This window comes from Tasmannia lanceolata, unplaced genomic scaffold, assembly GCF_043159265.1.
Source record: "Tasmannia lanceolata isolate RefF3 unplaced genomic scaffold, GAP_Taslan_0.1 ptg000015l, whole genome shotgun sequence".
Classification (NCBI taxonomy): Eukaryota; Viridiplantae; Streptophyta; class Magnoliopsida; order Canellales; family Winteraceae; genus Tasmannia; species Tasmannia lanceolata.
Window position 1 is genome coordinate 19,795,651 of NW_027518692.1, and position 27,711 is coordinate 19,823,361.

A 27,711-nucleotide genomic window follows, 5' to 3' on the forward strand; every position below is an offset into this window, starting at 1 on the left:
TGAAGAGTGGGTCAGGGTTGATCACCGTCGACAGCACGAAGAATGGGTTGGGGTTGATCACCGTCAACACCGATCGGATAAACCTTCGAATCCACGTTCGACTAATCCACGAAGGACATGGAAATCCAATACTTTCTCTACGGAGAAAGAGGATTTTGTCTTCAAAACAAAGTGTCTCTCGTTCTTGTATTCACGCTATTATTTATAGGAGAGAACTCCTACTACATTTAGAACTCAAAGAAAAGGCAACAAGCTATATACGTCGAGATGTTAAGGGTTGCCCAATCATGTTTTTATTTTTTGAGATGTGGGCAATTTAAGGGGCATCCACCAGAAGGAGCCACTCAAATTAATCCAGATGGGAACCATGCTTGTGGCACGCTGTTAGAGAGCACCATGCTGTCAAGAGCACTGTAGTCTATATCTCTATTCTTGAATTGTTGACTTGGTGATTAAATGTTTAATCATTTATTTTATAATTTTGCAAGGTTTGAGGCACACATGGAAGTTCATGTTGGATCGATCGATGAGGAAGATGATGAGCAAGGGATTGCACATATGATTGAACATGTCGCATTCCTTGGAAGCAAAAAGCGTGAAAAACTTCTTGGGACAGGAGCACGTTCTAATGCTTACACAGATTTTCACCACACAGTTTTTCACATCCATTCCCCTACTAGTACAAAGGTTTGTTTTCCTTTAGTGTTTTTTATGATACATAAATTCAGAACTTAATAATGGAGAAACCAAGTTTTCAGCTTTTACTGGTTGATCTAAGATGATCCATGGTGTGTTTGGATGTGTACCCAAATTGCAATTTGGGTTTTCATCCAAGTGCATCCTAATAGCTGAAATTGCTTCTGATAAGATGGCTGTAGTTTCTTTAAAACATTGGAGTTTGGTTGGATTGCGAACTACTTCTAGTCTACTTGAACATTTATGTTAGAACTTTCAAATATATGACTGGTTGGATTGCAAACTACTTCTAGTCTACTTGAACATTTATGTTAGAACTTTCAGATATATGACTGGTTGGATTGCAAACTACTTCTAGTCTACTTGAACATTTATGTTAGAACTTTCAGATATAGGACTATACTCACTGCAATACCTTTCATATGCAAAGCATGAAGAAATCAGTATGAGTGGAAGTAAAACATGGATGATGATGATACACTTTTACCATGGAAGAAATCTGGCTAATGCTTTGTTAATGATTGCAAACATATTTACTGTATAAACAAGAATTTGTCCTACATGACTTCTAAGGAGGATCATGGATTCTTGGTGTAGACTTTCTAGCCATTTCAGATATAGGACTATACTCACTGCAATACCTTTCATATGGAAAACATGAAGAAGGCAGTATGAGTGGAAGTAAAACATGGATGATGTTACACTTTTACCATGGAAGAAATCTGGCTAATGCTTTGTTAGTGATTGCAAACATATTTACTGTATAAACAAGAATTTGTCCTACATGATTTCTAAGGAGGATCGTGGATTCTTGGTGTAGACTTTCTAGCCATTTGCTAGAGATATTAACTGCCTAGGAACTCTACACAAACAGGTAGGTTGTTATGCTGATGGATATACATATATTTGCTCATATGTATATGTACATATACATATGGGCACGCACACACAGATATAGGTATATACTCACTGACAACAATCAATCAAAGAGTGGCAATACCCAAGGTTTTAAATTTCGGTTTCGGTGTTGGTTTCGGTGTCAGTTTCGGTCACCACCGAAACCGAAACGTTTCGGTTTCGAACCGAAATTTCGACCGAAATCATGTAAAAAATATGATTATGATTTCTTTTTTATTTTTAATTTTGACCGAAATTTCGGCGATTTCAGTGGAAATTTTAGCTATTTCTGTGAATATTTCATAAATTTCGGTGGGAATTATAATATCTAGGTGGACTTTCTTAAAATTTCTGTGGATCTATTTAAAATTTTGGTGGAAATTTTGTAATAAAAGGCTAAAAACAAAATTTCAACCGTCGGCGAAATTGCGGAATTTCGGTGAAATTTCGCCGAAATCTTGTAAAGAAACGACTTAATGTAAATTTTGTTTTGGTTGCGGCCGAAACCGAAATATTTCGGCCGAAACGAAACGTTTCGGCTGAAATTTAAAACCATGCCAATACCAAAACAAGGGAGTGCATATATCATCTGACTATATATACATACACACATATACCGATAGGTGCATGTATACATAGGTATATACTCATTTGATACTGTTTCAAGAAATGCTCAACCAAGTTAATGAAGCAAAGATACCAATTTCAGACAGTATTTTTTTGTTGCTACCAACTCCTGTATTTGCCTTGGAGATCAATTTCACGAACCAATTAGTACCATATTTCATAAACCAATTTCAAGGAAATACCATTTTTAAAGATTTTAAAAGATCTTGACATTTTAGTTTGAAAGAGTTTTACAGGTATTGAATTTGATTTGAATGTATCATGAGTTTGGGATGCTTTATTCATGAAATTGGTAAAAAACGGCATGTTTGGATCTAGGGATTGTTTTTTTAAAAAAAAAAAAAAAAAAAAAAAAAAAAAAAAAAAAAAAAACTTTCCCTAGAAAATCGAAAATCCAAGGTTTGGCGAACTGCTGGCACTTAGATTTCCCTGCTAAAATATTCCTCAAAAAATGAGGAAAGAAGAAAACCCACCGATACCTCTTATTTTCTTTTCCTTCTTCACCGCCCGCCTGTCTCTCTCCCAGATCCATCTTGTCTAAAGCAGGAAGCAGAAATAAGAACCAGAACAATCAGCAAAAGAATGTCTCAATTGTCTTCTTTTCGAGATTTAGGAAGCATGCACCGTACCTATAGCAGGAAGCAGAAATATCTAGGCTTCTTGTGCTAATAGTTTTAAATTTCGGCCAAAACGAAACCAAATGACCGAAATATTTCGGAAATGAAATTTACATGAAGTCGTTTCTTTACAAGATTTAGATGAAATTTAGCCAGGAAATTTCGTTTTTAGCCATTTTTACAAAATTTCCACCGAAATTTTAAAAATGTCCACTGAAATTTATGAAATTTCCACATAAATAGCTGAAATTTCCACCGAAATCGCCGAAATTCACTCTGAAATTTTAGAAATTTCGGTTGAAATTAAAATAATAAATGAAGTCATTATCATAAATTTTACTTGATTTCGGCCGAAACCGACACCGAAACCGAAATTTAAAACCTTGCTTGTGCCCCATGTAATTTCTTCTTTTACTGCTTCCCTCTTTTAGATCTCTCTCTCTCTCTCTCTCTCTCTCTCTCTCTCTCATTAACTTTAGGATTTTAGCAGTAAGCATGCAGAAAAAAAGAATGTCTCCATCGTCTTCTTTTTGTCGAGGACTCCTTCCCAATTGAACGATGGCAAGGGTCACAATCTGGGTGGTGGGTCTTCGGAGAGAGAGAGAGAGAGAGAGAGAGAGAGAGAGAGAGAGAGAGAGAGAGAGAGAGATCATTGCTTGTAGCTGTCGCAGCCGGCGCCTCCATTACGACAATCTTTTCCCGGCCGAAGCCTACTTTGCCGCAGCCAATGCTCCATTATTTCGTGGTCCTTTTTCTTGGGTTTATCTCCAAGATCGCTCATATTTGGTTCGATCTCTCTAGCTGTTCATCTCCAAGATCGCTCATATTTGGTTCGATCTCTCTAGCTGTTCAGACTGTGGTTGTGATCGATTTATCCTTCACTGTCTTCATATCCAAATCATCCAGATCAAAAGGGTACAATAGTAGGGTTTGATGGTTGTTTTTGGGCTGAAAGGGTGACAGACGGACATTAAGATGGCCGACTTTGGCCACGGTTGGCCAGTGAATGGTTGCCATGGTTGGAGCCGCCTCGATTGTATGGGGGGGAGAGTGGGGAGACTGGTCGGTTACCTGGAACCAAACAATATTAAAATAATCCTTTTTTTTTAAAAATTAATATTAAAATAATCCTAGAAAAAATGATGAATGTGTGAACCAAACTGTAAAGCAAAAAGTTCTAGTCAAAAAATTCTGAGAAAATATTTCTTTACATAATTTTATTTTCCCCAGGTCCAAACATGCCCTCAGCGAAGTTGGTAAGTAGAATCATGGATTTGATTAAAAAAATAATGAAATTAATTGGTTGAATTACTGCATATGTATGCAGATGTTTTTTTATGTGGGTACACATCCACACCCTCCTAGACGTATGTGTGGGCACTTTTATGTACATGTTTATACATTTATTTATTCCCATGCATAAGTGTGATGAGTTTCTAATTCACATTTTCCACATTGTAAAGGCGGGCGTGCGTTTGTGTGTGCGCATGCGTGCGCACACTTATATGTCCATGTTTACACATGTATTTATCGCCATGCATGAGTCTGATAAGTTTCTAATTCACGTTTTCCACACTGTAGAGGCATTATTAATTCAACAATAGCTGAGGCATTATTAGTTCAACAGTGACATTTTATGCATAATCTGATATTAAATGGAACTGCTGCTATGCCAGGATTCTGATGGGGACCTACTTCCATTTGTACTGGATGCTTTGAATGAGGTATGTGATATAACGGAGTGTTCAATCAGGATTTTTGGTATTTGCTTCAGTGTGTTCATCTACTTAGAGCAGCAAATTTTGGAATGCATAAAATCATGAATGACCCAGAGTTTGCAATTCTTGTTTATCTGTAGTAAACAATCATCAATTTAAGCATGCAATACTTACTGTTATCTGTCTTATCTGAAAGTTTATGCTAGATAAAAAGTATGCCGTAAACATATGCCCACAAATCAAATGTATCAAACACAAAATGAGTATGGTTATTTGATTAAACCAAAAAGTAATAGAAAGACAAGTTGACTATCAATTAAATTATTTTTTACTTGCAGTGAAGTAATTAAATCATATCTGTGCATGAAATAGACCAACCATCAGTTATCTTCGTGGATGTTTTTTTTCCCAACCCCACTTGATGTGATATATTTAAAGTGTAGTGTTTATGTACAAAACTCCCCATGGTACGAGATAAAGAAATTTGGGTTATATTTGAGTGTAAAAGAAAACTTCTATCCCCAAACTTATATACACTTAAGTAATATATAAACCTAATGCACAATAAAGCATCAATTTGGGAACCCAAAAGTCATGTCTGAATTGATTCTTTGCTTTTGTGAAGATATTAACAAGTTGATTTGAAGAGGATATATGCTCCAATGTAATCCACCCTCTGTCATAACACTGACATATATAATAGCAATCCACCTCAAGATGCTTCGCACGTTCATGAAAAGCAAGACTGATAGCAATCTGAATTGCACTCTTATTATTTAAATGAAGAGGTGTGAATGGGGGCAGTGGGTAATTCCCGGCCCCATTTCGAATAGTTTTCTTTGTTTTGTTAGGTTTTTTTTTTTTTTTTTTTTTTTTGTTTCCTTGTTTTGTTAGGATTTCTAGCAGGCAGTTTTTAGAAAGGATTTCCCTGGTTTTTCGTTTTAATTTAGTTAATTTTAGTCTAATCGCTTGAATTTTAGGAGTTTCCTTGGTTCTCGGTCAGTTTACAAGGCTTCTTTGGGCGGTTTGAATGAGAAGTTGGACGTAATGAGAGGAGTAGAAAATTTCCAAATCCTATTTTGTAGGGATTCTCCTAAAATCTGGAACATTTGAAGAGATGAAGGCTGTTCCTCCTCTTGTTTTGGCATGCTAAAAGGAGTAGGACGTTAACAAAAATCTAGGGGTAAAGTCGGTTTGTACTTATCCCTGATTTATCGTCTTAGTTGCTGCTTTTGTCTGGATTGTTGAAGTTTAAATAGAACACGGTATCCATGTTTGGAAATGAGTGGGTTTTATTTTGTCTACCTCCATAACTATCAATATTGTAAAGATGAATGCATATTGTCTTGAGAATCAATGAATGTACATTGACGTAGAAGAGATTCACCATCTATATTGTTTTAATTGAACTTGCAATATAGGAATCAATACGATTCTAACAAAAACACAGCATATTTCCATGGTATAGCAAGTGCAAGAAGGAGAGGCAATCGAATTTAATCCTTAGAGATCGAAGGGGCAGCTTCTTCATCAAAAGAAGCCATCACTCATGAGATAGTGGGCTTTTATGAATCCTTGTACAAGACAGATAGCAGTGTCCGCCATGTCCTGGCGGAGGTGGGGTTTAGTGTTTTGGAGGATTTAGATAGTAAATCTTTGGAAAGTCCCTTTGTGGAGGAGGAAGTAGAAAGAGGAGTATTCTCTCGGGCGGGATAAAGCCCCTGCCCAGATGGTTTCTGTCTAGCTTTGTTTCAGAAATGTTTGCCCTATGTGAAAGAAGATATCATGAATTTCTCTAAGGATTTCCATGATGGTTTGGAGTTGGATAGAAGCACGGGAGCCACTTTTATTGCCCTTATTCTCAAAATAAATGGTGCATCTAAAGTTATGGATTTCTGACATGCTAGCCTTGTTGGTTGCTTATATAAGGTTTTTGCTAAAGTGTTAGCTGAGCACCTAAAGAGTTCTTCCAAAGATAATATTCCAGTCTCAATGTGCTTTCGTCAGCCAAAGGCAAATCTTGGATTTCTCTTTGATTGCAAATGAGGTAGTGGATTATGCTCTGAGAGAAAGAGTGAGAGGTGTAATGTGCAAGTTAGACATGGAAAAAGCTTATGATTGCGTAGAATGCTCCTGCCTAGACTACCTTATGGGGAGAATGGGTTTCGGTGAATAGTGGCAGGGCTGGATTATGAGATGCTTATCATCGGCATGGTTTTCTATTCTCATTAATGGATCCCCAAAGGGTTTCTATAAATCCTCCACGGGTCTCAGACAAGGTGATCCATTTCTGCATTCCTCTTTGTTATTATGGTGGAGACTATGAGTAGACTATTGGAAGCAGGGAAAAGGGTCTGAATCCTAAAAGGGATACAAATAGGTCAGAGTGAGGTTGAAGTTTCACATTTACAATTTGCAGACGACACTCTTCTATTCTGTGTTCCGGAGCCGATGCAGATTTTAAATATGAAGGCCATCCGTAGATGCTACGAATTGGTTACCGGTCAACAATCAAATTTTCTCAAATCCAAAATTTATGTGTTAAATATTGATTCCTCGGTGGCAGGGGGTTTAGCTTCAATCATGGGGTGTCAGCCGGATTCCCTTCTTCGTATCTAGGTTTACCATTGGGCAAAGGGAGGCAAAAAAAGCAGGACTGGGACACAATTGTGGAGAGAATATAGAAAAGGCTAGACCAATGGAAAAGAAAGTTAGTGTCTCGAGGTGGAAGGTTAACTTTGATTTAGGCTGTTTTGGTAAATATCCCAATTTATCAGCTTTCTTTATTTAAGGGAAATGATACATCCGCCCCTTTTGATCACTAGGAACACCCCTACACTGACTAAAGAGGGGCTGTTGTACTTATGTCAGAAGAATTCAATGCCCCTGATTGCCATAAACACTAACAGGGCGTGTTCCTGGTGATCAAAAGGGGCGGATATACGGATATATCACTTCCCTGATTTAAATGCCCAATGACTATTGTTGGTCGGATTGATAAAATTCAGCGGAGGTTTCTTTGCGTGGGGTGGGCGGGGGCGGGGGTTCAAATGGTGGAGAAAGGTTTGCAAGCCAACTAAATGGGGAGGATTAGGAATCTGTAGATTTAAAGAGACAAATCTAGCTTTGTTGGGAAAATGGATGTGGTGATTTGGTGATGAACAATCTCATTTGTGGGCAAAAGTTACAGAGAGTAAATATGGGGCGAAGTTGGGCCACTGGGAATCAGAGGACCATTTTGGTAAAAAAAGGTTGTATTGTTTGGCGTGACATAATGCGGATGACTTATCGATTTAATTTGGGTACGATGTTTAGGGTCTATTTTGGTGATCGTATTACTTTTTAGGAGGATGCTTGGTGCTCTGTCACTCCTTTGAAAATTCTGTTTCCTGCCTTATTTGTAGTGGCAGATCGAAAAGATATACTAGTGAGGGACTGCTTTGACAAGTATGGGGACAGTGTGGTTTGGGCTCTGATGCTGAGTAAGTGGCCCAAGGATGCTAGATATGAGGTAATGGACCTAACACTCGAAACGCAAGGTACTTGTGCAATTAACTGTTGTTCATTCTACTTAAAGTTTCTGGTTTAAGTGCCAATCCAATAAGGTGGAACGACAATTTGAGCACTGATGACTAGCAAGAATTATGCAAGAGGAGTATAACCTTGTTTACTAGACTAAATCTATCCAATAAGGTGGAGCGACAATTTGAGCACTAATGACTAGCAAGAATTATGCAAGATGAGTTTAACCTTGTTTACTCGACTAAATCCAAACAAACTGTGAGAGTCTGCTCTTTGAGGGCTTAATTCAAACACCTTGGATTTATAGACTTGAATAAAGTTTCAAGATAACAAATTCCTTTCTAATACTCAGCCCAGATAGAGAAACACATACGTAGCCTTAATATATTGCAGACAGTTACTCAAACAGTACATGTGCTACTTCAATAGCAACATCAAATGCCAAAAAACACAAACGTCCACTCAAATTCCAAAGGAGGAGATGAACACACGTGCATGCCCTTTTGCACCAAAAGACCAACATTTGTTCTAGTTCTAAAGGTACAGAGGGCTGAAATTCAATGAAATTGTTAAAGAATTGTAGTAAAAAACTTATATCAAAATTAGAATAGCTGAATCTCTCGTGAATCACAAGTAGCTCAAATTAGAGAACAATATTCAGTCGTTCATGTGGGCTAGCACGGTTAAAGAGAAGGAAAGGCGATCCCGTACTTGAACTCCTCATCTTTAGTAAAATGTTAGAGAAGGAAAGGCGATCCCGTAGAGGTCGTTAGGAGGAGGAGAAGAGGGCTGTAATTAGGGATCTAGAGAAAATGCGGCCTGGTACGTTTAAGAGACCATTGTTTCCAGGGACTCTTTAGGGTTGGAAGCAAATCATCTAATTGGGGAGAGTTTAGGGCCTAATGTGGACACTAAAGGTAAGGGGGTAATGATAGTAGATAACTCAGGAGACATAATGATCGAGGATTGTTCTCGGAGGAGTTTAATGATTTGTTATCAGTGGGGGATGTCTTTGGGATTGGATACGAGGAGGATTTAGGGGCGACTAAAGACATGTTCCTTGCTATGGCGGCAAGAGATTTGAAAGATAAAAAAGAAAGAGAAAAGGAGGTTGAAAAGAAGACTGGGGAGGGGGCTTCTTGATAAGAAGCAAGTTCCCTCATTACATTAGCCAGTAGGTATGAGATTAGGAATTAGATATTTGGATGATCAGGGGAGATAGCCTCGGGGCATTGGCACACCTGAGTTGAGAAGGGAAGGTTCTTCTAAGTTATATAGTAGTTCCGTTAGATGTGTGAATTTGGGTGTAATTTGGGGAGAATTGTTATAGTCTTGACAATAGAGAAATGAGCGTTATAGTCACATAACATAAGAGAAAGTAGTTGACCTATATACTGAGGAACAACATGTTCGAAGGTTTTTACTTGAGAGAATTTGTCTTTCGCTTAAACCAGTATCAATCTGGATTCTCTGGCTATGCTTTTGTATTTCTTGGGGTATGGTGTTGACACAAGCGCTTCAGAATCGGAACTCCTAGTATGATTATCTGCATTATGAGGGTATAGGTTAAGGAGAGAGTTTATGAGACATGAGGTTGCACTTTGAGCTATCAAAGTTAGGCTGCTAGTGGCGGGTAGCAAGGAAGGAAAAGACTTTTAATTGTAATTGCTTAAGTTGAACGGGTCGTTTGAAGGTATATAGAAAATCCTTTTGAATTTGTAAAGAAAGCGTGCTAATAGAACGAAGAGAGGTAAGAGTGGTAGGTTACTATATTTTGCTTTGCTCTGATGTATTTTCTTTCTGGTTTCGGGTATGCCCGTGCCAGTGCTTTTTGATCTCTTGTATTGCAGGATGGGACTCCTGGTCCCGAATGCTTCTTTAATATTAATGAAATACGTCATCTTTAAAAGAAAAAAAATTCAGTCGTTCATTGATTTGACGCACATTGGTCAGGATTTCTAAGCATATTCCAGCAGACCCTTTGGATAGCACATGTCGGATCGATTTTTTTTTTCACAAATCATCCAAACATTAACATGATTTTTACACCAAATGCAAGAATAAATTGAGGACAATACAGATCACTTACGGGTATGTGTTAGAGGAGGTGATTTACATAGTAAACTCATGAAGAACTCGAATTTTCAGCATCCTTTACAACAAAAACAGATCTACAGCTTTAGGTTTCTTCCTCGTGGATATTCAATTGAAAGATCGTTCCAATTTGGTGAGGAGATGCTGAAGCACCAAACCGATTTAATCCCTTGTTAAACTAGGATAAAAAATGAAGATTAGGAAGGGAAGCTTGCAAATCAAGCTTGCTAATTTCCCACTCTTGAATGAATTCTTCTAAGAAACCCTCTTTTTATTCCCAATCTCAAATCTTACAAATGTCAAAGTCCCCAATGAAATCAGAGCCAATGGGCTTTTATAGTAGCCATTACAAATTCATGTTTCCTAAACTACCCCGAGAAGGACAAAAAACTACTAATGACAATTAGAAGTTGTAAAGTACCATGTAAAAACACTTATTCTAGAAAAAAAGGTTAAGTAATCACTAATGCAACTACCGATGCATGAAAAGAATACTACCCTAAGGAGTCAAGTAGGGCCAATGCCTTTCCAAGGGGTGCTCCTGCATCAAGCTCCAAGTTTCAGAAGGAGTTTCTTTCACTGGGAAATAGATGAGGTTTCGAGACTTTGTGAGGTGCTATATGGATGCTACACCAGAGGATCTGGGGAGGACAAAAGGATATGGATCTGGGACTCTACTGGTACTTATTATGTTAAATCTTTCTATAATAGTCTATTGCCCCTCTCTGGACCTTCCATGGAAGCAAAGGTGTGGAAAATCCAGGCTCCTCCTAGAGTGTGTATATTTGCTTGGCCGGCTCTTAAAGGTCGGATTCGGATGATTGATTTTCTTTGCAAAAGGGGGATGTGTTTGGTGGATCATTGTCCCTTGTGTATTGAAGCTGGGGAATCTATAGATCATATCTTCATCCATTGTAAAGTAGCAAGATCGGTATGGGGTGGTATAAGATTTGTATGGCTGATTGTACCGGGGTGATAAGGGGAGAGCATGGACTCGCCGTAGCATTCCTCCTATATTGCATACGATCCCCCGATAGAGCTCCCATAATTAAACCCGTAAGCCAGGCCTCGTGTGGAAGTCCAAGCGTTGGGCTTGGGCCACTATTAGTAACACCCAGGTTCTGTAGAATCTGTTTATACCACAAATACCCTTGCCATTGGGGGGCCATCCGTTTTGGTCCATCACTAATATTAGAACATTGTTGTGTCATCGGCACGTTACAGTTACAATCCAGTCTTGTCCTCCTCCCATCCGGTTGAGAATGTAACTCTTCCTGGCTTGACACGTGTTCACCGTATTTTATCCGATACTATATCCGCGGGACACCTAATCCGCTCACCATTTTCAAAAAAGCACTGAGCGCCCTCACTAACATGCACCTCCTCATTAGTGCTATCGTGCACCATATTGCTATATTGCGCCTCCACCCTCACGCCATCAACAACCCCATCGTTTTCTGCCACAGTGGGTTCTGAGATTTCTATCTCGACTCCCCATATTGGATGTCAAACAACTCCCTCCTTTGGTTTCTTACTCACTACAATCCATAGGATATCCTCATCTATGAATACTGGGATTTTCATTTTCTCAGGAATTTCCTCTGAGACCAAAAGAAGAATAGAGGCTTCTCCATACCCATTTCCTTCCTTACATGAATTGTCCAAGGCAATGACTCTCCCGATTCTACTTCCTATCCTTCGGAAGTTTTCCTCCGACCATACGTGTGGAGGGATGTCGCAAATCGACCACCAAGAAGCAATCATCGATCCTGAGAACTTTGAGTACCACATCTTCAATTCCCTAAAAGGGTTTCCAGGATCTTGAGCCCACTCATTTTTCTTTCCTTCTGTGTCAACCTCTTATGGTGGGACCACTAGCACTTCTAGCCCATTGATTTTCTTTATGGTAGCCCTTTCTTGTCCACTTCTTCGAACCCATTCCTTTGCCCTACGATAGTCTACCAGGAATTGATCTTTGAGCTTACCCGAAATTGCTCTTTTAATGCCTTGGAGAGATTGCAACTCAATCTTCTCAATCCATGTTTCTTCTTTCCCTGGCTCCACTTCACCTAATTCAATCATTGTATCTTCCTTGTTAGGAGAGTCAACTTGTCTACTCTCCAGTTCCCCCTCACTAGATGGGTTAGTAAGGGGAACCGGCCTCCATATCCTTTCGCCTCTTGTTGTTCGATTAATGGGAAACGAGAGGTTTCTATCAAACCCATACCATAACTTGGAACATTTCATACATTCCAGCCGTTTCTTGAAGTTTTTGAAGGAACACCTTGAACAAATCCAATCGCCAAACCACCCCTCCCGTCTTCTTCTCGCCACATTCAATAAACGTCTTTCCTTTCTTTCCCTTTGAATTTTCATCTCTTAGTGTCGATTCATCTTGCTGCAAAGTCGAAGGTCCATTACGGGGGATGTCTTCTTGACGCCTTCCATGGAGTCTCCGACGGTCTGCCACATTTTGGTCTCCAACGGTTGTTCTCAAATCGCTTCATTTCGCCTTTCGAGTCGCCTCATGTCTCTTTTCGAGTCTACTAAGATGACACGGGCATTCAATGTTCCTTAGTTGATGTTACGGTTCTTCACTCAAAAACGGCTGAAAGGTCACACTATGTCTAACAATCCAAGTGTCATGAGATTGTGTTTCCCAAAAAACTAGATTGGTGCCATCTTTAGGTCTTAATACATACATTTTTCTTAATGTAAGGTCAGATAATAGTGCATGTATTAATTATCTAATTCAAAATGATCATGTTCCTAAGTTGTCCTTATCTTATTTTTTCTGCATTAAAGACCTTTGTTTCATTAATGGGTTACATACTGGAATTGTTAGAGAGACAATAGCTCATTGCTCATGTTACTTGTTTATTTATTCATTATTTCTCTTTCATTCCTTACCTGTATACTTTTCTTTTTCTTTTATTGTTTTTGTCTAAAGGGTATAACCGTAATTGTATTGTTTACATCAACTATATTGTAGAACTCTTACCTTGCGATAAGATCCCCAAAACTCTTCAAGGAAGACGGTAAATGTAATCATATCATACCCTAATTATGGTATCTTTTTCATGAATTCAGATAGCTTTCCACCCAAAATTTCTTGCGTCTCGCGTTGAGAAAGAGAGAAGAGCAATTCTTTCAGAATTACAGATGATGAATACGATAGAGTATCGTGTTGATTGTCAGGCAAGTACCATGATCTTAGCGCCATGTTTCCTCATGCCAACAACCAATATGCATGGAATCGTGGAATATAACTTGTATTTGATCTATCCTGGCCAATCTCTCAATTGATTGTGTTTCCTTGCAAACAGTTGTTACAACATTTGCATTCAGAAAACAAGCTGAGTAAAAGATTCCCAATTGGATTAGAGGAGCAGATCAAGAAGTGGGATTCAGATATAATCAGGAGATTTCATGAACGTTGGTACTTTCCCGCGAATGCCACTTTATACATAGTGGGGGATATTGACAACATTCCCAAGACAGTTTATCAAATTGAAGTAAGTCTGCTCAATTTATTATTCAGTACCTTCGGGTGACTAGTAGGAAATTTAGATATTTCTGATGGATCATTTTTTGAGACCTTGTATTTTCGTGTTATAATTCCATACTGCTTTTGGAATTTTGATTTGTTGTTCAACTCACACTTCTAACTTACCATTAAAAAAAAAAACCTCACACTTCTAATATCATGCAGGCTGTGTTTGGACGAACACCTGCAGAAAATGAGATACCCACAGATCGTACTCCCCGTCCATTTGGTGCTATGGCGAGTTTTCTTGTTCCAAAGCTCCCTGGGGGCCTGGCCGCAAGTTTATCGAATGAAAGATCATCTGTTGCTGCAGATCAACCAAAATCTATAAAAAAGGAAAGGCATGCAGTTCGTCCTCCTGTCGAGCATAAATGGTCTCTACCTGGAATTTCTCAGAATTCTAAGCCTCCACAGATCTTCCAGCATGAGTTACTACAAAATTTCTCTTTCAACATGTTCTGCAAGGTACCATTGGAATCCATTGCGGTAAATTTTATATTAAATTATTCAGCTCATGCTGCTTTATAGAGGATTTTTCCTGAACACTGCTGCGTTGGATAGTTATTTGGTTATTTTTTAAACAATTTTGTTTTTTTAAAATGTTGTTAAGTATAGGCAACATTTTTTGTAAACTTCATTGGTATGTTATGTTTAGCGGACCTGATTCCATATTTAATCCTTGAGGTTCACTATTACTTGATTCTAATATTTGTTGAATTGGCTTCGGAAATGGACACATGCCTTTAGAGCCCTTAGGCATAGCATTGGGGTCTGACAACATGCTTTTCCATTGCTTAAATCTAAAAATGATTTTCATTGGTACATCAATCAATAGTTTCCCTGACAAATTTTACCTTATTCTTCTGTTAAACCTAGAATTTTACCTTATGCTTCTGTTATACCTAGAATTTTACCTTATAGTTTCCCGGAAATGGACAGATGACTTTAGAGCCCTTAGGAATAGCATTGGGGTTTGAAAACACGCTTTTCCATTGCTCAAATCTAAAAATGATTTTCAATGGTAGATCAATCAATAGTTTCCCTGACAGATTTTACCAACCTAGAATTGATTGTTTAATATTTTTCCCAATTTAGTAATCGAAGGAAAACTGCTTTGTTTAGAAATAAGATCTGGATTTAAATGGTTTTTTTTTTTTTTTTTTTTTTCATAAAATCTTTGCATAATTTGAATGTGTAGGGGGATTAGATTAGTATAATTATTATTGTTATTATTATTATTATTTTGAATGGCAAGGGCGATTAGATTATTGTTTGGGTTCTTTTATTTAATTCAAAATTTTCCTCTTTAAAACCGACTAAAGTTTAGTTAATTAGGATCAAATGTTTTTATTGCAGAAAAATTTCCGCTTTAAAACTGACTAAAGTTTAGTTAATTAGGTTCAATTGTTTTTATTGTAGAATTCAACCCTTCATACCTATAGCAGAATCCCTTTACTCTTTGCAAAGAATTGGATATTTGATTTTTAAGCACTATATGATTAGCATCTTGTTTGATCATTGATTATGCATTTTCTATGGTTTTTTTCTCATGAGTTATTTCCCTTAACCTCTGAAAAGTGTTGTTGGGTTGCTTACATAGCTCATTTGAGTTTCTTTGCAGATACCTGTTAACAAAGTTCAGACATACGAGGACTTGCGAAATGTCCTTATGAAGAGAATATTTCTGTCAGCATTACATTTTCGGATTAACACAAGATATAAGGTGCATTGTTGTTCCATGTATATTTTTCAGCCTTTATGATGAATACAATTGGTCCAGATTGATGTCATCGTAATGAATTGTGCATGTAGCATGCACCAAAGTCTCAAATTTCTAAGGGTCCATTTGGGTGTAGAATCCAATTGCATTTAGGGTGCAATACTGCAATTTGTGTGTAAACTTTCAATCTGAAAAGTTTATACCCCTTATTTCCCTCATAAAGGTTAATAAACATGTTCAAAGGATGACTTGGCTTCTCACACCTCAAAATATCTCCAACGCTAGCCATTACAAGGGGCTTTGTTGGTTCAATAATTCTTTATGCAATTCGCTTCTTTGACCCGGGGATTCTTTTACACTTGACTTGGGATAGATTTGGGCAAGGAAAGTTTCTCTTTGATGATGTTGGAATACAATATATAGGTGATTGATCAGATAATGCCGCATGTGATGAGGACACAAGGGCATGGATTAATGATGTCTGATGTAGAGTATTTCTATCAGATACGAAGATACGAATCGGATTTGGGCAAAGGAAGTTTTTCTTTGATGATGTAGCCCTGTAGGAATATAGTATATGGGTGACTCACCGGATGATTGCAAGGGTGATGAGGACATAGGGACAGGTACTGATGATGTCTGATGTAGAGACTGCGTCAATCACCTATTAATGTAGGATTAATAAGACAAGTAGTCTTCGTATCCAACAAGTACAACCGGTTATCCTCACGACGACCGCCAATCATCTTTGTTTCTAGATCCTGAAAAATATAGTAGGAACATTAAAAGGTCACACTACACTTTTGAATTTTTGATTGTTTTGTGAGGCTACTAACAAAGATGTGTTTTGAAGGAAAAGTAGGGACATGAATAACAAAGTGTAATGATTACAAAGGAAAGAATTTGTAGACTCCTTTTCCAGAAGTTTTAGAAAAGATATCCATCAGTAAATTTGGCATCACCATAAAAAGGAGAAAATGAAAGAAAATCATTATCTTGTCATACGGTCTGTGCCATCTGAATTAATGATCCAGGAAGAGTAGATTTTTGGCTGGATGGAAGTATGATTAGGAAAGGCTTGTGCAGATGTACCTGGTGTATCCTTGGTAGAGAATGAGGGCAACGAGTTGTTGATTAAGTTTCGTGATAGTTTGATACTTTGATCCCTTGGGTTGATTATCAAGCTTCCTTTGGTAATTTGGTGGGCACTAGTATGCTCTCCTCTCCATAGTGGCTATGTTGATACATGCTGATCTTGTCTTTGGATGAAGATGAGGTTGTTAATCCCAACACGTATTTCGATTATGTCATTTCTTTCCACAATGTATACCCTCCATTTTATCTCTATCACCCGATGATAGCCATGGTTTAGACCGACTTTTCCCTTGCTCATTTCCACAATCTCTACTGGTTTCTGTCACGGCCACAATTTCTGAATGATCAATGTTTGATGCTGATGACTCCCATAAGAGTGTTTTTCTGGATAGCTTCACGTCAGATATAGTTAGGTATTGATTTCACGGAAGTTAGATCATGTTTCCCAAGAACCTGAATTTGTTGCAGTTTAAAATCTGGATTTCTATTGACTTGGGTGATCAGCATGATTACTTTCCATGAATGTGATTTCCGGTTGTTTAACCTCAACCACTCTGTAATACCCCTTCCATAATTGTTACTCAAATATATCACAAGGAAAACATGAAAGATAATCGATAATTGATATTTTAAACACACTTAACTGTTTATCTGATTTGCACAAAGAAGTAGAGAAAATAGACCAGAAGAAGAGAAGGAAGAATAGGAGGGAGGGAGAAGGGAGATGTGAGAAAGGAGAGGAGAGAATGTTTGTGGGGTGGGCTTTTTTTTTTTTGGGGGGGGGGGGGGGGGGCGGGAGTGGGCCCACTCAACTCAGTAAGTGACTTGAGTGAAAATAAAACACAATGAAAGGGGAAATCTCCCTACCACCCTTATGCATATAAAAGCACAATAATTCCTTACTCAATATTCTTTTTGTAAGACAAATGGTACAATGTTGGGCCCCACAGATTCTCCTACATAGTCCCTTGAGCGATGTGGTTTTGAGCATGTATTGTAGGTGTGGGTGTAAAGCACATAGTGTTATTATGTGTGTATATATTGTTACTTATTCATGGTCTTTTCCTTCTTCTTCTACACCGGTAGAAATGATGAGTGGTTGAGAAACAGGGAGAGGTAGGTAGGGACTAATATTGGGACTTACAATGGATACCTTTATCATTTCAAAATAAAATGGCGTTAGTATATTCAATTTAATAGATAATAAACTGGGGAAACCGTTGTCTACTTGTGGTCTAGTTTGGTTGTTGGGTATTGAGCCGGTTGTAAGCTTGATTCCCTTATAATTATTCTATTATTACCAGACTAAAGCCTTTGTATTAATATTCGTCCCATTATCAAAATATCATGGTGCGAATATCAGTAGCTAAAATTTAATGTCATTTAGTTTCAAAGTTTAGCCGAGCTTTTAACTGCATTTGGTTAGCATCGTAGTCAATGATGTGCTCTATGTTTTATTCTGGTAGCAATGTGCTGTCACAAATATCTCCGATATTTTCAAAATATAGCGTTTTTATCGTGAGATTTTGATAAAACAACAAAATCCCGAACTAATCCCGAGATTTTAAAAATATAGCGATATTTTCGATTTTATCATAAAATATCCCGATAATATCGCGATCTTATCCCGATATTTTTACGATATTTTTATTTTATATTTTTTCTTAAATTTAATATTTTTATATACTTTTAAATAATTTTAATTTTACCGTTTATTTCCCTATCTAAACCCGAAAAAATTAATATATCCCTAGATTTTCCCTTGCCGAGAAATTCTCGAGAATGACATTTGTGACATAGGCAATGTGCTCCTTGTGATGAAAATGATTACTAAAGCTGTTGAGTGTGTTGTTTTAGACTTTTAGTGAATTATGTTCTTGTATTTGCCGCTAAAAGCATTTTATACCATGTGAAGCAACCAATTACTCCAAAAGCTTAAGCAGTTAGAGAAGTCGTTATTTAATCTTTTATACTTTAACAATATACAAATTTCTCATTCCAGTTCATTCCAGTCCCATGGATTTTGATATTATCCAATAATTTATCTCTTGAAAAACAAAAGTTCTCTTCAAATATCATGCTGTATGGTGTGCAAATCATGTTACAGTATTTCTGTTATTACCTGCATGTAGTTGAGTAATGAAGTCTTCAATACTTGAAGCATGTTATTAACTGCTTTCATAACTTTAATATTTATCAAGTTTTTTGTATATTCTGTTTGAGGAATGCTAATTCACAGGCGCCCTTGCAAAATAAAGGGGCAAAAGGCTCCCCTATTGTGATTTGACCAATGGGGGTGCCCTTTGCCCTTTATTTTGCAAGGGCGCCTGTGAGTCTAGTATTCCTCATTCTGTTTTCCTGTATAAATACGAACATGTTCTTGAGTTTACAGTTCGCCTTTTGGTTTTCTCAGTACATTTTGGTTTCATTACGCTACTTCACGAAGTGGTGAAATTATTATGTATTTCCTCACAGAGGGACATTGTATTGTGTAGTAACTAATTGATTTCTAAATCTTGCAGAGCTCAAATCCTCCTTTCATATCAGTTGAGTTGGACCACAGTGATTCGGGAAGGGAAGGATGCACTGTCACTACTCTTACAGTAACTGCTGAACCCCAGAACTGGCAGAGTGCCATTAAAATTGCTGTTCAGGAGGTCTGTGTTATTGGCCTTCCCATACAAACGTTATTTGTCAATTTCAGTTGGTTCATGGCTTCACAAGTGTTATTGTTAATAGCAGTTACTGTATCAGCAATCAACTATGAGGCATGGATTGAAATGTCAGTTTCTGCCACAACTGAAACCGATTTTTTTTGGTTTCGGCTGAAATTATGTAAAAATATACATAATTTTGGTTCTGAAAAAAATTCCATCCAAGTTTCGGAAATTTATGTGGAAATTTTCCTAATTTCGGTGGAAATTTTGTAAGAAGCTGAAAAAACGAACTTTCGGTTCGGTGAAATTCCAGAGTTTTGGTGAAATTCAGAAGTTTCAGCGAAATATCGCCAAAATCTTGACCGGAACCGAGCCTTTGGTCTTTCAGTGTTGGTCCCGACCGAAATCCGAAATTTCAGCCGAAATTTAAAACTATGCTATGAGGTTTTCTAGGATTGAGCCTCTAGCTCAATGGTCAAGGTATATGGGGTATTTTATGAATTGTCTTTGATACTCAGTCATAATATTCTGTCATTTACTGCTTCCTGTCGCTTTAATTGAAGTGTTAAATTATCATTCTATAATATAGATCTTTAAACAGTGGTCTTTAATTATTGAATCCAACTATATATATATTTCATTTTTGATCAAGCATGAAGATTCTAATATGTTTTGTTTTGATGTAGGTTAGGAGGCTTAAAGAGTTTGGTGTTACGAAGGGAGAATTAGCTCGCTACATGGATGCACTATTAAAAGATAGTGAACAGTTAGCTGCAATGATTGATAATGTGCCGTCTGTGGATAATTTGGATTTTATTATGGAGAGTGATGCACTTGGTCATACAGTCATGGATCAAAGGCAGGGACATGAATGTTTGATTGCTGTTGCCGAAACAGTTACACTTGAAGAAGTAATTTGCTTACATTTGGTTTTCAATTTGATTGCTTATGCATTTATTTTCCTTGGGTGGTGCTTACATACTGTGTTGTTCCATCCTTGGTTGGTTTTCACTTAATTGATTTCCTTTTATTTTTTTAATCCTTTATTCCTACTGTCTTGTTGTAGATGACTGTCTGTCATTGGGCTGCACTCTTCAATAAAATTTCACCATTTAAACAAAAAACAACTCCAGTAATTCTTATTTGTTTCAAATAGTTTTTACAACCCCAAAGACTATATGTATACATGATTTATTATGTATTTTTCTCGATTTGTATGTCAACTCCATGCATCACCCAACTATTGTTCTCCTTAGATCCTTGAAACTATAAATAACACGATAAAGTGATTCACGATGTGTACATATTTTACTCATGTTGATTTCCACCATATTTAATCTCAGAAAGATTGACTTTGACAGGTCAATTCAACTGGTGCAAAAGTGTTGGAATTCGTCTCCGACTTCGGAAATCCTACTGCTCCGCTTCCTGCAGCAATCGTTGCATGTGTTCCAAAGAAAGTGCATGTTGATGGCATGGGTGAAACGGAGTTTAAGATTTATCCACATGAAATTGCGGATTCCATTAAAGCGGGTTTGGCGGAACCCATACAGGCTGAACCAGAGGTCTGATTGCCATAACTGCTACCTGAGATTATTATACATTTATTATATCTTATTTCATACCACTTTCGGTTATTTCATGGAATTTTTCCAATATTCCATGTCAATATCAATACTTATCGGGAATTCTTTGAATTGTCTGAGTACCATTTTTTTTAATGATAATAATTATCGGAGCAACATAGAATACCTCCAAGTGATTAGATGATTATGTGACTTCCTTGGAAGCTAAAACATTCACGCATCTTCAATACTTTACGTACGTATTCTGTGCCTTTTTAACTTAAATTGATGTGGATCTGTCTAATGAAAATTTTCAAATCTCCTGTTAAATTTTTATCAATGATTGCCAGCATATAGAATGATTAATGGAAATATTATTGAACATGTTGGAATGTGTAATGTTACGTATAATGTTATTTCCTAAAATTTTCTGATGAACCTTTTCAAATAATGCCATTTATTATGATGTTTACTGCTTGATAATGGGTGTGAGATTCACGTAAGTACTACATTATTATTTCACCAATATACAATGGAAAATCAGGAGTTGTTGTACCCTTCTGGGTTTCTATCTAATGTATGGACACCTAGTCTGTGAGAGTTACACTTTTACTGTGAGAACTTTCACTAATACCTTAAGAGCAAATGTCTCTATTTCTAAAGTATAAGAATGAGGACGCAAATGCATTTTGACCATAAAGAGGAAGAACAATATTTTAAATCTGAATAAAGAGACCAGAACAGTGAACAACTAAAACCTAATGAGTAATTTTCACTATTAGAAAAGAGACAAATTCTGTCTCTCTCACTATTAGAAAAGAGACAAATTCTGTCTCTCTCTCTCTCTCTCTCTCTCTCTCTCTATATATATATATATATATATATATATATATATATATATATATATATATATATATTATATGTGTGTATACTTAGTGATTGTGTCTTGACATTCCAAGGAAAAACTAACGACAGATTATAGGCAAAGAAAATAACATTATCAATAGATAAGATTATTTGCAATTTTTCAGATGCAATACAAGAAGAATGTCCTTGTATATTTTAATATTAAAGGAACTATATAGTATTTTCTCACTATATGTGGTATTTTAGGAGTCTTAACAGAGTGTTAGCCAGACTAGATGGGCTTTCCATTCACATGCTATTGCTAAATAATGGGACTGAACACAAACCTGGGGCAAGTAGATGGATCTGGTGGGTCACACCATGATGCACGTTAGAAAAGTGAAACACCTCCACACATTCTGTTCGTGTCACATAGGCATGTTAGAACAGTTCAGTTCGCATCCAAGGGGAGAATCCTTTACTTTTGTGGGATGAGTCAATGCGATGGGATGCTGGCATACTGTGATAGTATACCCGACGGTACAAATGAACACGACAAAACAATCTGGACAGAATTTTGTTATGTTTCTCCCTGTTTCGTTCGTACAAGATGAAACATGGCGAGTCACCCTGTTCCCGATGAAACAGATCGGAAAATCTAGACGATATCCAGTCATAACTATTTTATCAGCATACATCTTTCCGGTCGTGGGCATGACATGCCAGTGCAGTGTCAAGTTGAATTCCTTGCCTTAGAGATTGCTTCCCTGATCAATAAAACTATACTTGTTTGTAGTATGAATCCAAAGCATTGCATGCTCTTTTGATGGTATGATACCATCCCAAAGTGAAACATGTTTCAAAAAAATTAGTGGGATGCTCAACTCAACTCAACTCAACTCAACTCTAAGCCTTTGTCCCAATCCAATTGGGGTCAGCTAATGAATCCTTTTGTTCCAAAAAATTAGTGGGATACCATACAAATTTTTTTTTTTTTTTTTGTGAGGTCTCATACTCAGCTGCTATAATGACAAAAACTTGTTTTTTGTTCCACGTAAGCATCGACTGTAGGTTTAATGATAGATTCAATGTCCAGCTAACCTCATCATTTCCATTGGGTTGCTTCTGAAACCAGTTTATCTCTAGTATCTTCATATCGACAGTGGGAGAGGGGATGCTGAGATTGTTATAGAGGCCATGCCTCACATCACAACCAATATCGTAATGGCGAACGTCAGAAGTGTGTTCACTCTATAATCGAAGGGATGCATCTCTCTCTCTCTCTCTCTCTAGTAGCTACATAGAATTTGGTAGATATAATGATTTCTTATATTTTTTTAAATGTTTCCCATTTCGAAAATGGTGCAGCTATTTTAGTAATGGGACCCATAGAGTATGAATTGGACTATCACAATCAATAGACTTTCCAAATATATAAAGAGACTTGGACCCATGCAAATTGGACCCTCTCAATATGAATTTACATGGAATCTAAATTCACTAGTGCCCTCTATAGCCCCTAATTCTCTGACTTTCCAAACATATAAGGAGATGTGGGACTATTTTCAAGAGATCTACTAACAGGATAATCGAGCTAGGCTTCTTTGAGTGGAATATGACATATCCCAATTCTTACAAGGTAGTAAGGATATTCAGTCCTATTAGTTTAGAGTTTATGGATTTATGGATGAAGGAAGATATGCTCTCCCTCCAAACAGTATCATGCAGTACTTAAAAAAGTTTTAGACACCAGAAGAAGTTTAGTGATGCACCATTTATGCAGCATTGTGAAAAGTTTGAGATAGAACCAGGGTTTTAAATTTTGGCCTAAACAATTCGATTTCGACTGCTACTGAAAAGGAATCCACTTGGTTTCGAAAGAAAATATCAGATTTCCCTCAAATTTGACGTCGAAATATGTGAAACATGCAACTTTTCAGGTCAAAATCAAAGTTTTTACCGTAATCTTTCTATTTCGCTGATGACTGAAACCGTAACCGAAATTTAAAACCTTGGATAGAACCGGTGAATAGGATTAGTGGGATGCTAACGGATTTACAATCAGCTATGTCTGAGCTTATGGTGGTTGAGACTCATTCATTCACAAGATGCTATTGATGTTGGTCGCTTGTCCTCTCAAGACATGGTCTTTCTTTGTCAATGTGACGAGGGCAAGCAAATGCAACGACATCTCAGTCTAATGCTATGAATACATGGACTATGGACATAAAATGTTCAACTGTAAGAAGAAGAACTTAGTCTTGTATTGTCGTCGTCTTGATATGCTTCTTATAGTTGGGTCAAATGTTTTGAATGAAAGGAGTATGGAAATGTTGCATTCAAAACTGTAAGAAGCGGAACCTATGCTCCTATTGTCATCGACTTGGCCATATCATCAGTGAGTGATTTCGTTGACCTGAGGTGCCTAGCAGTAATTCTAATGATGGACAGCGGGAATTGGGACCTCCTAGGAGAGGTGGTGAACCCCATCCCATCACAATGCATATTAGGCCACACCCATTGTTGAGCGTACCAGCCAGAATGCTACGAGTCATCTCTCTACTAAGGTCATTCAGAAGATGATTTAAGCATGGTTTCAAATCTTGGTTTTGGTTTCGGACTCAGCCAAAACCGAAATTCGGTAAAAAGATACGAAATTTCAGTTTCTTGGGCAGGAATTTTGGCCGAAATTAGGTAAAAAAATAAAAATAAACATTTTATCGAAATTTCGACCCCAAATTTTGGAAATTTCGGTTTCAGTACATTTTGGTTTCGGTCTTGACCGAAATTTGAAATTTCGGATTTTGGTCGATATTTAAAACCATGGATTTAAGACGCACATGTTATAGCTCTTCCCAGTGCCTTTTTTTACAGTTTTTTGAGCCACTGCTTCTGAAGTATCTCAAGACATCCTCCATCTCCCCGCACCCTTTTGGTGCCTAGATTATAGTGCTTTTAATCACATGGCTGGAGTGCACAAGGATTCTTTCCACCATTAAGAGGTATTATGGACCAGACGATTGTCTTTGCTAATGGAGACCATTTAGATATCTTTGCACTCCTGATTGTACCATTTCCCTCGATAACGTTTTTTTTTTGTTTGTTTCTAATTTATATGTTAATTTACTTTAGGTAGGTGAGCTAGTTGAGAATAATTTTTTTATTTCCTTGACATTGAGGATATTTTCATACCTTCACACTAGGAAGGTAATCAGGAGTAGGCTAGGCTTTCATGACTGTTTCATGGATTTTGATAAGGAGATTATTTTCTCATCTTGTTTCTTTGCAGCTTCTTTAGTTGGTTTTCTATTAGCTGATCATTAATGGTTTTTGGCTTAGACATATTGCTCATCTACATAGAGTGATAGAGAACTATGTTCACCTTTTTTTTTGAATGATAATGAATTAAAATAAAAGAAAGGAGCGACTGATCTGGTCTGTACAAAGGAAGAAAAGGCTATAGAGAAGAAAGCAAAGAATACAAAAAGATAATGCATCACATCAAGGGGGAAGGAAATCAAAAAATTGAAGGGACTCTCTTGTGGCTCTTTCGCCTGCTTGTTTATCTGCATCACTGTTTGCCGACCTTCTTACATGGGGATAGGAGATTGATGAACCCACCAGACGATCCCGAATTTCATCAAATCAACGAGCAAGCCTCCATAGGGATATGGAGGATACCCTGCAGCCATTTTATGACATTTAACGAGACCCTCAATTGAGAAGTCGTCTATGAGATTATTTTGTATACGCCTAACTCCCTGGAGAACAGCTCTAACTTTTGCTTCATTAGAGTCTCCTATGCCAATAGGACCAGAAAAGGCCCACGAAGTTTCTCCATGCTCGTCACTAATGAGGACTCCCATTCCGGATGGCCCAGGATTCCCCTGCTAGATCCATCAAAGTTGAATTTCAGCCTTCCTGGCACTGGAGGCTCTCCCACCTAGGGGGGTGGCTTCACCACCTACTCACTGCTTTAGCATATCTCACGCCAGCCATGCCATAAATCATACGCTGAGATGAACCTGAAAGACGGGAGGGTTTTGATCCAGGCTATGGTCAAAGCTATAACCTTTGTAATGACAAAGTGAGCTCTCTTGACACAACCCTTAAATACCCTTGCATTTATCTCCTTCAAGAGAACCCAGATTGTGGCTAGCAGTACCACCTTCCAAAAGAGTCTGAAAGTCTTAGTGGCGTCAAACTATATGATCAGCATTTGAGCTATAATAAATTTATCTCTTACCCTATATTTTGTTGCTGATTTCGCCTGTTTTGCTTCTATGTGTGCATTACATTCTTTCTATTGAAACAAGTTTTGCTATTACTCTTATATTTTTTCTGAGAAGTGTCTACGAAAAAGCTCAACCAATACCACTGAAAGTCTCATCTAGTGTTCTGAAATATCATGCCTTTAATTCAGCTCCACTGCTGAAGCAGGAAATCTGGTCATGGGACCAGCTGGCGTCAAGTTATATGATCTACGTTTGATCTATAATAAATTTATCTTTTACCATAGATTTTTGTTGCTGATTTCGCCTATTTTGCTTGTATGTGCAGCTAGTGGTGCCAAAAGAACTGATATCAGCATCCCAGCTGAAGGAATTAAAGTTAAAACGTGGATCGTCATTTATTCCTTTGGAACAAGTGGTAAACAGTACAAAAATATATGACAAAGAAACGGGCATCACCCAACGCCGTCTTTCAAATGGGATCCCTGTAAATTACAAGGTACTTCTGGTGTTCTTTCTGTCATTAGACACTATTTGAGTATAAGATGCAGTACACAGACAGTCGTCAAATTGATTTGCTTTGATTTAATTAAGGGAAAACAGTTTGTGAGCTCGAGCTCATATAGCTTATACGAGCTCGAGTGCCACAAACACATGGGTCCCACATTTTGAAAGGCCCTCCCATAGATACGGTGTGTACCAAAACTCAGATCCATAGGATCATCCTAACCCATCCAAAAGTGGAGGGAAAAATGGACAGACACTGTCTGTCCACAAATCTGCCCATTTTTCCCTCCACATTTGAAGGGGTTAGGATGATCCATAGGATCTGATTTTTTGTGGACACCCTATCTAGATAAGGGCCTTTCAAATGAATGGTTTGGATCACCACAAAAATGTGGGCCCACCCTGTTTTGTGCACTCGAGCGCATATAAGCTTATATGCACTCGAGCGCACAAACTGTTTTTCCTTTAATTAAAGGCATTTTGCTTATGCATTCTAATTCTATTTTATGCATGCTCCCAAAAAGGCATACAGCTATTTTGTGCACTATATTATCCAAACTCCAAAGTACACCTTTTCCTTTTTCTTTTTAGTTGATAGTGTGAAGATCGAGCTTCTGACCATGGTTGCACACTTGGACCATCACCATCTAGGCTAATGCTTATCTTGAAATGCGCCAGTCATATTCCTTTGCTGTTCATAGCCTAAATAATCCCATTGTGTTTGCAGTGTTATGCAGATTTTACTTGAAAATTATAGTAATGTTCATTTCTTTGGTCTGTTACAAGCATGGTTTTAAATTTCGGTTTTGGCTAAAATTTCGGACTTATCCGAAACCGAAATTTTAGCTGAAATCCCGAAATTTCGGGCGAAATTTCGATAATTTCGTTTGAAATTCTGTAACAGAATAAAAAATTATTATTTTAACACAAATTTCGACGAAATTCCCAAAATTCTCGGTAAATTTCTAGAATTTCGGAGTGATTTCTTTATATTTAATCATCTCTTCTACCTAAGTTTTTGTTTGCATTCTTGTTCATGTCTGTATCTCCTGTGCATCTATGTTGATGAATACACGCCCTCATGGGTGTGTAAGTTAGTTTTATATTCTTTTGATTTTCATTGCTCATTTGTTTCTTGTCGTAACTTCAATTTTGGCAGATCACAAAGAATGAAGCCAGGGGTGGTGTCATGCGACTGATAGTTGGTGGTGGCAGAGCAAGCGAAAGTTCTGAGTCAAGGGGAGCTGTTGTAGTTGGAGTTCGGACTCTTAGTGAAGGTGGGCGGGTTGGCGATTTTTCGAGGGAGCAGGTATTTATATTTGAATACCTAGATATTTTTGGCTGTAAAATTCGTCTAAAAGGAACTAAATA

The 27,711-nt window shown here is 37.5% G+C and overlaps 1 protein-coding gene and 1 pseudogene across 2 annotated transcripts in view; one reads left to right on the forward strand and one right to left on the reverse strand.

The window, feature by feature from the left end:
* LOC143893108 (Insulinase (Peptidase family M16) family protein) overlaps window positions 1-27,711 on the forward strand; it is a 75,792-nt gene that overhangs the window by 3,299 nt on the left and 44,782 nt on the right. For both annotated transcript variants that reach the window (XM_077398071.1, XM_077398072.1), the window contains exons 3-13: window positions 489-687; window positions 4,514-4,561; window positions 13,262-13,369; window positions 13,498-13,686; window positions 13,884-14,183; window positions 15,340-15,441; window positions 19,056-19,190; window positions 19,877-20,101; window positions 20,552-20,755; window positions 26,162-26,332; window positions 27,500-27,649. In XM_077398071.1, the coding sequence (XP_077254186.1) occupies window positions 489-687; window positions 4,514-4,561; window positions 13,262-13,369; window positions 13,498-13,686; window positions 13,884-14,183; window positions 15,340-15,441; window positions 19,056-19,190; window positions 19,877-20,101; window positions 20,552-20,755; window positions 26,162-26,332; window positions 27,500-27,649 (1,831 nt within the window). The remainder of the gene's footprint in view (window positions 1-488; window positions 688-4,513; window positions 4,562-13,261; window positions 13,370-13,497; window positions 13,687-13,883; window positions 14,184-15,339; window positions 15,442-19,055; window positions 19,191-19,876; window positions 20,102-20,551; window positions 20,756-26,161; window positions 26,333-27,499; window positions 27,650-27,711) is intronic.
* Window positions 22,030-22,872, reverse strand: LOC143845822 (signal peptidase complex subunit 3B pseudogene; annotated as a pseudogene).